This window comes from Rattus rattus, chromosome 10, assembly GCF_011064425.1.
Source record: "Rattus rattus isolate New Zealand chromosome 10, Rrattus_CSIRO_v1, whole genome shotgun sequence".
Classification (NCBI taxonomy): Eukaryota; Metazoa; Chordata; class Mammalia; order Rodentia; family Muridae; genus Rattus; species Rattus rattus.
In genome coordinates, this window is record NC_046163.1 from 45,410,989 (window position 1) to 45,426,830 (window position 15,842).

At 46.2% G+C, this 15,842-nt stretch overlaps 1 protein-coding gene across 3 annotated transcripts in view; it reads left to right on the top strand.

Annotated features, from left to right (window-relative positions):
- Ildr2 (immunoglobulin like domain containing receptor 2) overlaps positions 1-15,135 on the top strand; it is a 66,834-nt gene extending 51,699 nt beyond the window's left edge. Inside the window, exons 8-11 of one of the 3 annotated variants that reach the window (XM_032914728.1) lie at positions 336-549; positions 1,411-2,107; positions 3,204-4,957; positions 14,684-15,135. In XM_032914728.1, the coding sequence (XP_032770619.1) occupies positions 336-549; positions 1,411-2,107; positions 3,204-3,239 (947 nt within the window). In that variant the 3' untranslated portion in view covers positions 3,240-4,957; positions 14,684-15,135. Of the gene's footprint in view, positions 1-335; positions 550-1,410; positions 2,108-3,203; positions 6,122-7,125; positions 7,193-14,683 lie in introns of those variants that run through there. The other 2 variants (XM_032914727.1, XM_032914729.1) reach the window with 2 other exon arrangements.
- The last annotated feature ends 707 nt before the right edge of the window (positions 15,136-15,842 follow it).

The window sequence follows — 15,842 nt, forward strand, 5'->3', positions numbered from 1 at the left end:
AATTATATAGGACAGAGAAGAACATTTGAACAAGAGAAATGTACCAGGAGGCCAGCTGCAGACAGCCTGAGTTCTGGGAAGCCTGCCTTAGGTAGAACAGAGGCAATTGTCTTTCCAACCCAAGAACAGCATGTAGGAAGCCTCCATCTCTGTAAGCAAGCTGGGTTAGGCTTGGAGCCAATTCCTGCTGAGTAACACAAATACCACCTGTGCCAGTCTACTGCACACACCGGTCAGGACCAAGGCTCCCAGGCGGGAGCTTCTAGAATATGTGAACTCAGCCCTTAGCAGCACTCGCCTTTAGAAAACTGTGATGCTCGCTTTTGTCCCTGCAGATAACAACACCATCTCAGAACTCAGCTCCCTGCATGACGATGACAGCAATTTCCGCCAGTCTTACCACCAGATGCGGAATAAGCAGTTCCCCATGTCTGGGGACTTGGAGAGCAATCCTGACTATTGGTCAGGTGTCATGGGAGGCAACAGTGGGACCAACAGAGGGCCAGCCCTGGAGTATAACAAAGAGGACCGTGAGAGCTTCAGGCACAGGTGACTGCCATGAGTGGGAAGGGGCCACTGTGTGTCTGTTCTTCTGTTTCTAGAGCCTGTGGAATATCTCTCTCTTACCTACATGACACCCTTGTGATACGTCTGAGAAGTAATCATTCAAGCCTATTGAGTGTCCTGTAACGAACCCAGACACTCTTTATCTGTTTTATCCTATAACCTTTAAAGTTTCCCACCCACCATGTCCACCGCCCTGATCATAAGAACAGTAATCATTCCATATCTCTCATAATTAGTCCTTATACTTCTAAAAAGCGCCACTGCTATTGTTTCTATTTTAGGCTGAGGAAACAAAGTTGCAGATGCCAAGGAACTTGCCCAGCGTGATAAGTCCAACCAACATTTAATAATCTGTGTGGCAGCTTCATCTCTGAATGGCCTGCACCCGTTCTGTCCTCCAAGGACAGTAGACCCCCCTATCTTTCCCTTACCCACTGCAGAGGTCTCAGGCCTCCTGACTTAACTGGTAACTTGGTCCCTGCCTCAGAGAGAGGGACAGTCCTTTCTATGTCACCAAATATCCCTGTCTCCTGGGACCAGAGCTGTGTGTTACTGTTTGCTATGGTGGGTGGAGTAACTCCTGTGGATGTCACCCAAGGGTCCCATCACGATCAGAAGCTGGCCTGTGCTTTTCTGCACTACACAAGGTCTTTTCAGATACACAACTCCATTCTGGTCTTCCATACCAGTTCATGAGAGAGCTAGGATTGCTCTGGCTGGACCCTCAGCATGAAAGGTGACAAAGTTGATTCATCCCGCTGGGCGGAGGGGTAGAGGCTGGGCCCCCTGGTGCGCAGCAAGGGCTCCATGCAGAGTCAGTAACCAGTGACCATCTGCCCACAGCCAGCCGCGCTCCAAATCCGAGATGCTGTCGCGGAAGAACTTTGCCACTGGCGTGCCGGCGGTGTCTATGGACGAGCTGGCGGCCTTTGCAGACTCCTACGGCCAGCGGTCGCGGCGTGCCAACGGCAACAGCCACGAGGCCCGAGTGGGGAGCCGCTTCGAGCGCTCGGAGTCGCGGGCCCACGGTGCCTTCTACCAGGACGGCTCGCTAGACGAGTACTACGGACGCGGGCGCAGTCGCGAGCCGCCAGGAGACGGGGAGCGTGGCTGGACCTACAGCCCCGCTCCCGCACGCCGCCGGCCGCCGGACGATGCGGCTCTGCCGCGCCTGGTGAGCCGGACCCCGGGCACCGCGCCCAAGTACGATCACTCGTACCTGAGCAGCGTGTTGGAGCGCCAGGCGCGGCCGGAGAGCAGCAGCCGCGGGGGCAGCCTGGAAACGCCGTCCAAGCTGGGCGCACAGCTTGGCCCGCGCAGCGCATCCTACTACGCCTGGTCACCGCCAGCCACCTACAAGGCTGGGGCCAGTGAGGGCGAAGACGAGGACGACGCTGCGGACGAGGACGCGCTGCCACCCTACAGCGAGCTGGAGCTGAGCCGCGGGGAACTGAGCCGGGGCCCGTCCTACCGCGGGCGTGACCTGTCCTTCCACAGCAACTCGGAGAAGAGGAGGAAAAAGGAGCCCGCCAAGAAAACTGTGAGGGCGCACCCGGGATCTTTCTGGAGCTGGGTCGGGGAATGGGGGGAGTTGTGGGGTTGCAAGGCCCCCTGGCGGACAATATGGGCGTGGAGGCACAGTCATCCATTTCCCTGTGTCCAGGGTCAGGTGGAGGAAGGAAGGGTGGGGCCTATTTTCTTCCTGTTGAATGAGTGAATGAGTGTGTGTGTGTGTGTGTGTGTGTGTGTGTGTGTGTGTGTGTGTGTGTGTGCCCGTCCGCGTGCGCGCGTGTGCTTGTGTAGGGAGCCTTTGCTTCTGCTCAGTTCTCTTGTAAATGGACACACACACACAGACTTCATTGCTTTCTCTGTACACTCAAGAGAAGTCTACTCTTCCTTTAGCCCCTGAAAGAGTTCCGGACTTTAGAAACATTGGGGAACAGTTGCACGTCCACAGGGGGGCACCAAAGTACCCCTGCCCTCCCTTCCTCCTCACCGCACACACTGTATACTTCGGACATCACTCTCCATGCTCGAGAATTTCTGTTTGTAACCTGACTGCATTCTAGTTTCTAGTCTCTCGGCTGGGTTGACCTGCGTACCTCCCTGCCTTTATTCCTTTTCAGTGGAACTCAAACCCAGGGCCTTGCCCATGCTAGACAAGCTTTCTACCACTGAGGTACATCCTCAACTCTGGGCACGTTTTACTATGCAATGTGGAGAGCAGGGCAACGAACAGGAAGTAGGTGTTTGACGTTATATTAATCCCCACCCCCCAAGCACCTAAGCGTCTTTTGTTGTTCATGAACTAATTAGAGAAATGCAATGACCAAGGAAGGTACCTTGAGTGAGGAAGAAACTCTCGGGTGACCAGATTAATGGTACACCACGCACATGTCGGTATTCTTGAGACAATGCGAAGTTAGTCTTTGGTCATGCAACTGAGTTCTATCTGATGTACGTTGGCTTTACGCATTGTCCTGGGCTTTGGAATCATCACCAGAAATCTAACAAAGTCTAGAGTCAAGAGTGCCTGGTTTTGATCAGGTTTTCAGCTCTGCCCGGTTAGCCTTTGGTTGTGTCTGTTGCTTTCTCAGTCTGTGGTTTAATGGTGGGCTCTTTCTGCTTTTCCCTAGGGCGACTTTCCAACCAGGATGTCCCTTGTAGTCTGACACTTTTAAGACACCTCTCTGGATTACTGGAAATCAGATGCAGACAATGGAGACAAGACACAAATCTGAAAGCCAGCAAGCCTAGAACCTTCTCTGGCCAGCAACCATCTTGGAAGCTTTGTGGATCTCTGATTTGCCAAGGGACTCCCCTTTAAGGAGGCTGATTTCAAATCTTAGTGCCCATCTGTCTTGAACAACTTTCAAGAAAACGATGTGAGAGAACGTATCACCTAATAACACACCACGTTTGTCTTGCCCCACCCCCACTTCCTGAGCAGAAACAAGACTCTGTCCAGTTCTGAAGCAGGTAGCTTTGGACCCCTGGTCTCTAGAAATTACCCATGCCTGCAGTATGTTTTTCTACGAGTGCTATTCTGTGCTTAGAGACAGAGGAATTTATTATTACTGTTAGAAGACCTTCTGCTCACAAGAGAGATAACGTCAAGGTAAAATGCACCTTGGATCCCCATTGCTTCCAGTCACTGGTCAATGAGTCTTGTTATGCTAAAATCAGAAGGCCTTTAGTGAGCTTAGCGGCAGTGACCTCCCGGGCAATCACAGAAATGGCTTCAATTTGCTGCTCTGACTCACAACTCTAAATGGCTGGGACCAGCAGAGGATAGCATTTTGAAAAACTGTCTTAAGTGGTCTTTCTTTTTCCATCCGGAGGACACAAACTGCTTTTCATCTTTTTGTTGCACAGTGACACGCAAGCCTTGAACTCCTAAGGCTCCCCACTCCCTGGTCTCTCTCCTCCTTCCCTCTCCTGGTCTTTTCAGGGCTGGTGCCTCTGAGAGTGTTTCACTCCACACTTCAGTCTGAATAGCTTGACATCAGGTGCCTTTGACAGGTGTTTGAAACACACATCTGAGAGAGGAGGAAAGCAGACGTCGGTGATGCAAGATGAAGAAGGGGAAAGGACCTGAGAGGGAAAGGATGTGTAGTCTCATTTTATTTCAGATGTGGGTTGTTTTCCCACAAACACATTCAGATTTTTTTTTTTTTGGATTTGTACTTCATTTAAGAGTTATTTCTACCATCCTGTTTCTGCTGCTGCTGGATACCAGGGGTGTGGTGTCCACATCTTTTGGCCTCATTGGCCTGCCACTGTAGTGCTTTGGGGAAGAGAAAGATACCACTTCCTCAGCAAGAAGCACTTCCTCTTCTTACCCTTGCCAAAAGGAAAAAAATTGGTTTTGCCTGAATCCCAAATTGGACTTTTGTAGGTAAACTGAGAAATGGCCACAAATGCTTCCCCTCTCATCTTCCTGTGAAGGGGTTTGTCCTCTCACTACCACAGACCCTACCAAATGCACCTAAACTCTCCTACATGGTGAGAGACAAGCCTGGTCACCACGGCCATTATCTGGGCCCATCTTAACAGACATGGGAGAAAATCTAGCCACGACCAACAAAAGAACTGCCTAGCTGAGCCGAGCCCAAACTGGGGATTCCTACTTGAGAGGAGACGTTTGGTATCCCCACGTGTTCATTTATCAAGGATGAACCTCTCATCAGAATATTTGGCTCTGATCGGTCACTCACCCAACCTTGGGTGTCACACAACCTTCGATTTTGTTAACAGACGTTTCAATCTGCGTCATGGTGGTGAGACTCATGACTGGGTGAAGTATCTGGAGCAAGGTGATGCTTGCTATTCCCTAATCCAGTGGTGGTCAATTCTCTACTTATTGATCTATGTGTAGCCTCTGAAGAAGGTTGGTCAGCATTTCCTCTGACTTTTCCCCGGCCACCTGACTGGAATTCCAGAGTCCATTTTGTTAGCATCCATTTTACTTCATGAGATTTTTTTTTTTTTCAGAAAAAGTCCTCTATGTGTGATGTAAGGAGCTGCTGGGCGAGGGTTGGAGGGGTAGAATCATTGCCTGGAGGAGAACTGGCCTGCCAAAGGACTTCATGGTTGCTTTGGCTTGCCCTAGATGGATCAGGAGGATACTTCAGCCCAATGCTGGCACTTCCAAGGGCTGGAAGACAAAAGCCATAACTCTGGTGCTGAGTTTTAGACTTAGTTTAACTAGTGTCCCTGGCTTCAGAAAACCTAGGTCTGATCTGTCTGTTTGGGCTCTAAATCCACATGGCAAAGACATCATTCCTTAATCACCAGCCTTTGATTTCAACTTGCTCAGGCACTCTTGAAGAATGTTGGATAGCCGCAGTAGCTATTGTTATACTGAGCACTGTGTCAGGCTTCTTACCACCAAAGAGCCCCGTCGAACAGGCCACAGAGACCAAATACATTGCTTTGTAGAGCCAGGGGCAAGTATGAGCTTGGTGAAAGCTGAGGGAAGCAATAAATTAAAAAAAAAAAAAGTTAAAATTGGAAACACAAGTTCTAAAGACAACAAGTCTATAGGCTGACATTTTTTTTTTAAGTTCAATGTATAGAAGATAAAAGGCTTTCAAAATAACTGGGGGAAAGTGGAGCACAGATTGTTCTTTGTAGGGCTGCATGAATCGCATGGGCTTCCAGACCTCCAGTAGAGAGGAGGAGCAGTGGGTTCTGGGTACATGGGTAGGAGAAGATGCTAAACAGACAAGGCTAAGCTGGATGCTCTCCGTGCCCTCGACATTTCTTTACACACCCCTTTGTTTCTTCTCCAAATACTGTGTCCCGCACAGGAAGTGCCTATACGTATTAGTTCCTTTCCTGTTTTTCTAGGGCATAAAGAAAAGTCTCGTATAAGAGGTGATCTCCATCCACTGATTCCCTACAATTTAAGAAGGAAGATAAGTCATGCCCAAGAAAGAATGAGTATATTTTATGCATATGAAAAGAAATAGTGCTATGGATAAATTATAATAAACTCAGAGATTTAAAATTTTTTTAAAAAAAACTTAAATGGGAATATTTTGATATTTAACTGTTGTGTGTTTGTCCATCCATCCCAGTTTTAGGACATGCTCAGCGATCTGCAAAGGCAGGCGGTAGAAGTCTGAGCTGAGAAGTGGTGAGGGGGAACAGAGAGAGATGAGTGGCAGGGGTGGGGAGGGGGCAGAGGCCTGCTGCAGCAGCTTCTGTCTCTGCCTGTGACTCACAGCTGAGTCAGGGACAAGCTGGAGAGGGAGCGTGGAAGCGGGTGGCGGGAGGGGTCCCCTGGTGCTCAGCGTTCTTCTCTAGGACGTGTATAGACTCATTAGGAGACTCAGACAGTGTTCAGTTCTTCCATCCAAGCAAGCCCAGGGGAGCTCAGGATGGAGTCCTCCAGGCACTTGTATCTACAGCTTGGGGTGCCGCAGCACCCCACCCGGGTAGGGAACCTCATCTCTTCTCACGATCCTCACTCTGCACACGGTGTAGGCCTGGGCACCCCAGGGTGAGGGGAGGCTGGCGCTACATGTCAAAATCTGGTTAGATCCGAGGCAGCCTTTGAGAGGAGTGGAGTAGCAGATACTGCATTGGTTCATCCACTCTCCGTCCCTTTAAAAATAGATGGAGAAACCATTATCCCCGTTTGCAGAGTCCCAAACCTGTCAGATCTTTACATTCCCCATCTATAGGCTTTTCCTGTTGGATCTGTGTTTTACAAAACTGCCTGGCCATAGGAACTATTTGCTTAGGGCCTGGAGAAAGATGGCTCAGCAGTCAGAAACACTTAACTGCTTTAGCGGAGGACCTGAGTTTGGTTTCCGGTAACCTCACAATGCTCACAGCTGTCGCTAACTCCAATCCCAGGGACCCACTGATCTCGTAGAGCATCTGGGAGCACGAATCTCACACGATACACGTATACGCCATAAAAAAACAAAAACAAAAACAAAAACAAAAAACAACAAAAAACCCCCACTCAGACACACAAAATAAAAATAAATACGTTGTTAAAACCTGAAAATGAAAGGATCTAGAGAGATGGCTCTGTGATTGCAGGTGCTGGCTACTGTACCAGAGAAGCCACACTCATTTTCCAGCACATGGAGCCTCCCGGCTGCAGTTGTAGGGGATCTGATACCCTCTTCTGGCCTCTGCAGGTACTGCACACATGTGGACAGACACGCAGGAAGGCAAAATACACACATAAAAAAGGGAAAAACATTTGAAAAAACACTTGGTAAAACAATCGCATGTGGGACTGGGGATGCCTCTCAGTTGGTAGAGGGCTTGATTCGCGTGCACAAAGCCCTGGTTCAATCCCCAGCACTAACAAACCAGGGGCTGTGGCACGTGCACGTCATTCCAACATTTGGGAGGTAAAGGCAGGAGAGTTAGAAGTGCAAGGTTACCCCTGGCTGCATAGTGAGTTCAAGGCCAGCCTGGGCTGTATGATTATTTTATTTAAGAACCAAACAGTAAAAACAATTTTTAAAAAACACAAGGATTACTGTCTGCCTCTGTCAAAGATGCTGTTGAGCTGTGCCTTGGAGAACGGGTGGGTGGATCTGGAGTAAAGATTTGTACTCTGAACATATGCAGAGAGCCTTGTGGTAGATGTGTTTGGGTGGTGTTACATGGATCGTACCTCTGGTGCACCCCTATCTGCTGGCCAGGAGTATTGTTCGTGCTGCTGTCTGTATTGGTCAGGATTATTTCATTCCAATGTCATGGTGAGGTCCCTCTAACTCCCTTGGGGCTGGCACTGGTGCAGCACCAGCTATGACACTGGAGACTCATCAGAGTCCAGCAGAAAGGAGACATTTAAAGGGAGAGGGTTGGGAGCCCTCCCCCAGGAGACTCCTTGAGATGTTCCAACTCCCAGAATAGTGATGTGTTGTGACAGGCTGAGATCAGACAACAGGAATTACAGGTAATTTTCTTATTCCCTTGCCATCCCGAATAAAACTTAGCTCGTGAATAGAAAGAAAGCCATCGGGGAAAATGGCAAACGTAAATCATTTCTAAAGGGTACAAATGAACGGCTTTGCTAATAGCATAACTTTTATGTTAGGAGCAAAAGTGGGTGGAGGAAAAATAGTAAAATATACCCCTTCCAAAATTGATTTAGTTGTGGCCAGAATCTTATGGGAATTTAGAAGTGATGCATACAGGGTAAGGATTATCCCTGGAGATTCTAAGGTCTAAGAAGCAAAATGGTGCCTAGCATTCCCTGCCAGGACCCTACCTCCTCATCACTTGGGGCGACCAGTGAAGCTCAAAGGTGAGTAAGAGGCTAAGTTGCTTTAAGCCTGAGGTTGGCAGTGATGGGGCACATTTGTTCTTTGCAGCAAACCGTGTGTTTTCCCACCTTACACAATGTGGAGCTGAGGTTAAATATGCCAAGTGACCACTTATTGCCAAATAGCGTTTAGTCTCTAAATGGCCTTCTGACTGTCTAGGGTTCTTTCCAATTCCCACAGTCATCACAGGCCCAGACCACAGCTTATTCTCTTCACAACCATGTGGAGAACGGGGAGAGCCCCGACTTGATATTCACTCACAGGTCATCGCCGAGGAGAAGCTACGAAGATGGGTATTGACCATTTCATCTATCCACGTGAGTTCCTTGAAGTCTACCCTGACAGAGAGGGGCCTTTACTGGGAGGATCTCCATCCTCAGCACCAAGTGGTGAGGGAGAAAGGCTTTGACTAACGTGCTGCCACTTTCTGCATTCTTCTCAAAGAGGAATTTCCAAGCCAAGCTACAAATGCAGCCAGGCTCGGAATTCCACAGTTGAGGGCAGGAGCTGTCGTCCTCGCTACATTTTGAGATACATTTTTATTTTTTTAGGTAGAACTGGGGATCCAGATCTAGAGGGGGATAAAGAAGACAAGAAGGATAAAGTTGTGGCAGTTGAGCTAAAAAGCCATGTTTGAGTTTTCGGTGGGGCTGACTGGACAGGAGTAAATGTGGTCTGACTCCTTCTATCTAGAAGGTTGGGAAAGACATCCATTGCTTCTCTCTTGCCATGTTTATTAATAAAGATGTTAGACACTTCTCCGTGAGAGATTTCCTCGTGAAAGTAAAGACCACGACATCAAAACATTGGGGTGCAAAGTTGCCTACTTCACGAGAGTCACCTGCCCCGTCGTTTTTGTGCCTTGTCTGTGACGTCAAAACGAAAATGTTTATATCACTGTCACTCATGATTATTTTCCTATGTCGGACAAAGTGCATTTGGTTGTAATGTTTTAAAGTAAATAAAGCATTTCATCTAATTCTGTGATAAAGAACTCAATTAATTATATTACAGTCTTACAGTAAGTGCTTTCTCCAAGATTAAAAAAAAATCATATGAAGTGACCAGGTATGGGACTGGCTTTATGAAGCTTAGTATTTAGTACCGCTATCTAAACAATAACAACACCAATAATAATAATAATAATAATAATAATAATAATAATAATAATAATAATAATGCACACACTCTCCAAAGAATGCTCTAAGTACTGTATTGTAGAGGTAAACATTGGCAGCAAATGCGTGTCCCAGCAGACTTTAATGAGCTGCAGGCTGGGTGAATTCCGTTGACACTCGCTATGACATCAGGACAGAAGGTAGATATGGGAGTTGGACAGTGATGGTACCCGGCTCACATTCAAGAAGAGAGCATTTGCCTGACTCTTTGGAGAAGGGAGAGGGCAGCCATTCTGTGGGAGGACATTTTAGTTTCTGAAGAGATTTGGAAATTCTTCGGCACCATAATTAAGGGAGGGCAATTAAAAGCCTTTGTGAGCATAAACAGTGGTGAGTACCTCGTGGAGCTATTAATCTCTTGGATGGCCAGGCCCTGTCAAGAGATTCCAGAAAACCTGTCTTTGCTTGAACCGTTAGGGCTTAACTCACTTCTTTTAGTAGTTCTGTTAAAACATTTCCATGTAGGTTTAATTTAAAAAAAATAGACTCTAAAGCAGTTAAACGCTTATAACTCTTCCTGCTACTTGGTTAATGTTTTAACTGTCTTGATTTTTTTCCAGCCCTTATAAAATACTTTTTTTAAATTTCTCAAGTCTGTTTAGAATCCCCCTCCCTACCATTTCCCCCTCTAAACCTTTCCTGGCTACATTATAGATCTTCTCTATGAATTGTTTTTCTTCCTGAAGGAATTTTTTTTTTTTTTTGCGTTGGTCCCTTGGTGGGATATACTGTTGGTTTAGTTGCTGTCAATCACAATGTCTTGTTTTTGTCCCCCGAAGAGAATCTCACTGACTACAGAAGTCACCTTTCCTTCACCAAACTGAAGTCATCATTTCGCTTCCTTCTGATTCCCCTGGTTGCCTTTGAGACGTCTGTCAACCCGATGGCTTTTCCTTTGTCAGCCATCATCTCCTTGTGCTTCGGGATACTTTTACAACTTTGACCCTTGTCTCTAGTGTTCTTAGACTACTGTGGTTTTTATCATTATTATTTATTACACCCGGGACCGTGCTTCCTCAGTCTGTGGGTTGGCTTTCTATCAAATATGGAAAACTTTAAGCTATTAACACATCAAATATTTCATCTCCAAACTCTCTTTTGACAAATCCAATTAAATGTTTCATCTTTTTGTTCTACTCTCTGTGCCTCTTAATACAGTCTTTGTGTTTTCTCTCCCTTTGTCTTCAGCTTTCTATTCTGGGTAATTTCTTCATGTTTATCTTACAATTCCCTATTTCCCCATCAGCTGATTCCAGTCCCAATTCTGATAGACTTTTCAGTTCTGGTGCTCAACTTAGCTTTTCTTTTTTCTTTTCTTTTCTTTTCTTTCTTTGTTCTTGTTTGTTTGTTTGTTTTGTTTTGTTTCATTTTGTCTTTTGGACGTAGTCATTTTGATTCTTTATTCTTTTTTGCCTTTTTAGAAATTGGTTATTTTATTTATTTACATTTCAATGTTATCCCCCTTCCCCGTTTCCCCTCTGTAAAACCCCCATCCCATCCTTTCTCCCCCTGCTTCTGTGAGTGTGCTCCCCCACCACCACCCATTCCCACCTCACTGCCCTAGCATCCCCCTATGCTGGGGTACTGAGCCTTCACAGGACCAAGGGCCTCCCCTCCCCCATCGATGCCAGATAAAGCCATCCTCTGCTACATATGCAGCTGCCACCTTATTCTTACCCACATTTCCCTTTTGTTTCTTTGAACTATCAATATTATATTAAATCATATTTCAATGCCTATACTGTCTCTGCCTTTGATGTTGGAGATTGCTAATTTGCTTACTGTTGTTCGTGATTTTTTGTGTTTTATGTTTTTTTTTATTTTGAACATATGTGATAGAAAATCATGATATGTTGGCGTCAGTCAGGAAAGACCTTTCTAATTTTTAAAGTACCCTGCTCCCCAAAATCTATATATTCAACAAGCAAAAAGTCAAAGATTAAGGAGAAACTGCAAAGAACTGGACATGCTGCAGAGGAAAAAAAAACAAAGTATAGAGATTTGTAATAAGATAAAAGGAGACTCCGATTTGTGTAAGATTCAGAACTGAATCTTTACAAGAAAATGGCTATTTAAATACCTGATATAAGACTATTTTAGGGAGCAAATGTGAGCAGATCATTAATTGAGAGGAGGGACTATACAAATTAAGGATCTAGATTTTATTCAGGAAGCAAGGAAAGACTAGACCCAAAGAGTGAGATGGAATACGGAGAAACAAATTTCCTCCACTTTGGCTAAATCTAATCTGAGCTTTTATATTCTTCTAATTCAAAGGGATAAGAAGCAGGGTGATTTCTGGGTCTCCTGGTAGAGATATCCTAACGCTTCTGATCATGCCATGGAGGTGACAGTACCATTCTCTGCTGAACTGCTTTCCCGCATTCCTGGATGCCTTTCAGGTAGCCTGAGATGGCTCACCCAGCCTGGCAGGAGTAGAGGAGCTCGCAAGTCCAGCCAAGGGGCAGGGATTAGCTTCATACGCCCCCTAGTGGCATGCAGTCACTGAATCTTTTAACTTTCCAAGAGTCAGCATGCTGGACAGAGGCAGGAGGGCTTGGAGTTCTTAAAAAGCTGTCCGTGTACCATCCTTACAGGAAGAGCTACAAGTCATCCTAGGAGGGGGAGAATTAGTTTCCTTTAATGATGTGCTCCCCCACACTCTGTCTAATCAAGTGCCCAGTTTTTCCTCCCACAGTACCCAGAAGAGTTTACCTTGAAAACATAATATGGAAAATCCTAAACTCAAAACTCACACGGAGAAGCTTACAACCCCCACACGAATAGTTCTTGGTACATGTAATATGATTTACATGGTACATGTAATACGCTAATTCGCATATATCCTTCATACATGATGAGCACTGTACCTGTATCACTCCTACTCCTTCCTCACCCTCCAACCAGCCCCATGCCCCCCCTTCCAAATTCATGACCTCTAATTATTATTGTTATACACACCATACACACTCAAATCAAGACATGACCACACATGCACATGCACACATGTCCACAGACCTTCTGAGTCTTTGGAGTATTGATCATATATGTACATGTGTCCAGGTGTCACATCTTTTTTTTTTTAATTCTTTTTTTCGGAGCTGGGGACCGAACCCAGGGCCTTGCGCTTCCTAGGCAAGCACTCTACCACTGAGCCAAATCCCCAACCCCCAGGTGTCACATCTTGCAGGCAGAGCATCGTTTGTAGCCTGAAGGGTTTGTAGCTGGGTTGGTGTTTCTCCTCCAGAACGCTACGTCCTCCAGTACCATGGAGGTCATGGGAAGGAAGGCTGTAGGTGGGCACCAGCCCAACTTCTTCTCCATGTTCAATAAGTTATCGTTCAATAAGTGTTGTCTTCAGCAATAGGATCTTATCATCAGTTTTTGGTCAGCAACCAGCAGCCTCGGTAGTAGCTTGGGTTGTTTGGGGTTTCCATGGGACCTTCTGGCCAACAACTCAGTCAGTACTGGAAGCTTCATTTGGTGATGAGAGGAATCCAGGTGGGGCTCTGTCTCCCCTGCTATTTGGTGATTTCATTTAGATTCATTTCATATATGTACACATTACAAGAAGCTTCTACTGTATTAGGTTTTCATATGGCTCTTTAAATGGGCCTTACTTTTACTCCCTTCTTTCCTCCCAAATGAATTTGATCTTCCTGTTCCAGTCTCCCTGCTGTGTGTGTATGTGTGTGTGTTTGTGTGTGTGTGTGTGTGGGAGTGTGTGTGTGTGTGTGTGTGTGTGTGTGTGTGTGTGGGAGTGTGTGTATGTGTGTGTGTGTGTTGGGTGTGTGTGTGTGTGTGTGTGTGTGTGTTTGTGTGGTGTGTGTGTGTTTGTGGTGTGTGTGAGTGTGTGTGTGTGAGTGTGTGTGTGTGTGTGTGTGTGTGTGTGTGTGTGTGTGTGTGTGTGTGTGTGTGTGTTCGTGCATAGGATCTTGTGTTTGAATGTCTAATCATTAGGGAGTGGCATTACTTGGAAGGGATTAGGAGGAGTGGCCTCGTTGGGGTAGGTGTGGTCATGTTGGAAAAAGTGTCACTAGGAGATGGGCTTTGAGGTTTCAATGACCCAAGCCAGGCCCATGTTTCTCTCTTTCTGCTGCCTGTGGATCCAGATGTAGAACTCTCAGCTCCCTCTCTAGCACCGCGTCTGCCACCATTCTTCTTGCTATACTGGTAATGGATGAAACCTCTGAAACTGTCAGCAACCCCCGATTAAATGCTTTTCCTTATAAGAGTTTCCATGGTTATGCTGTCTTCTCACATCAATAGAATGGTGACCAAGACAATACCATATTTATCTTTTTGAGTCTGTGTTACCTCACTCAATAATGTTTTTCTGCATCCATCCATTTACCTGGGAATTTCATGCTTTCTCTTCCTCCTCCTCTTCCTCTTCCTCTTCCTCTTCCTCTTCCTCTTCCTCCTCCTCTTCCTCCTCCTCCTCTTCTTCCTCTTCTTCTTCCTCCTCCTCCTCTTCCTCCTCCTCTTCTTCCTCCTCCTCTTCCTCCTCCTCCTCTTCTTCCTCCTCCTCCTCCTTCTGTTTGTTTTGTTTTGGGTTTGTTTTAATGGCCACGTAATATTCTGCTGTGTAAATGTATCGTGCTTTTTCTTTTTAATTCCCATAACCCACTGACAGACATCTAGGCTGTTTCCAATGTCCGACTGTTATAATAGAGCAGCAGTGGACATGGCTGAGCCAGTGTCTCTGTGGTCGTGTATTGTGGGTGTTTGCCCAGAGTGGTGGAGTTGGATCTTGAGGTAGATCTCTTCCCGTCTTCCCGAGGAACTGCACACAGACTCCCATGGTAACCGTACGAACTTCCATGTCCACTCTTACTTGTCATCTTTGCCTACAGGAAATGCCATTTGTTTTATTGGCCTTTGCCATTGTAACTGGTGAAAGGTGAAACCTCAGAGTAGTTCTGATTTGTGTTTCCCCAGTGACTCAGATGCTGTGCATTCAGTGTTTCTCAGACACCCGTGTTTCGGCTTTTCAGAGCTTTGTTTAGATCCTCACCCTGTTTTCAGTTGGGTTATCTGTTTCCTTGATGGCCGCTTTTCTTCATCCTTCATATTATTAGATCTTACCCCCATGTCCTATGTGTAGTCAATAAAAACTCCCTTTCTGTTCTACAGGCTGCCGCTTTATCCAGAGGACAGTGACCTTGGCCATGCAGAAGCTTCTCCATTTCATGAGGCCCCATGGATTCATTGTTGGTCAATGTGTGTGCTACTGGTACTCGCTCTCTTCAGGAAACCTTTGCCTTTTCTTACACTGCTCAGGTGGCCAAAAACCTAAGACTAGAAAGGGAAAACCTAGGGGAAAACCAAGCACTACTTTTCTGCTAAAGAAGCATAACAATAAAGTGACTCCTAAAGATTGTCTGCTATGCTCAAGATCAGCGCCTTCCTCAGCCGTCCACACAGAAGCTTCCTCCTGCAGCAGATGGGAGCAAATACAGAGACTTAGGGCCAGACAATGTGCAGAGGGTGGGAAACCTTGGAATGCTCTGTCCTAAGTGGGATTTCCCTATTAAGTACCCCCTTCTTGGCTCAGGCAGCTGAATATTGTAAAAGCCAGTGGTGCTGGAAGACACCAACGGAAGATACAGCCAGGCTGATGATATACTGGGCCTGCGCCAGTCTAAGCAAAGGAGAGCCGAGAGGGGAAGTGGACACGAGCCCCGTCCCAGAAGCTTGATAATATCTCCACTTGATAACCACTCTCAAGGGAAGTTATTTCTCCCAGTAGAACCTCACTGGGTATACAAACCACACGAAAGGTCAGGCCCCGTGCTCACCAGCACATGACTGAGGCAAAACAACTTCAATGGTATTTTTGGAGAGCTTTTGTTTAAGTGGTGTGTGCGTGTGTGTGTGTGTGTGTGTGTGTGTTTGTGTGTGCATGCATGTGCGTGTTGTGTTGTTGTTGTTGTTGTTGTTGTTGTTGTTGTTTCCCTCTCACAATACATTATCCGCTGCAAGCCCTTTGCTTCCATATTATGGTTTTCAGTTCTGTGTTTTAATAAAATGTCTGTGTGTCTGCATCTGTATGTGTTTCTTGTGCTTTTCTTTGTCTCTTTTTTTCTATTTGTCCTCTTCTCTTTTTTTTAATCTTAGTTTAGTTTTTTTTAGATGCATGATTTCTAACGAGAAAGAGGAGGAAAGGGTATGGCTTTGTGTAGGAAGTTGAGAGGATGTGGGAGAAGCTGGAGGAGGGGAAATCAGAATCAGAATATATTGTATAAAAAATCTATTTTCAATTAAAAGAAAGGAACATAAGAAATCTTTTGGC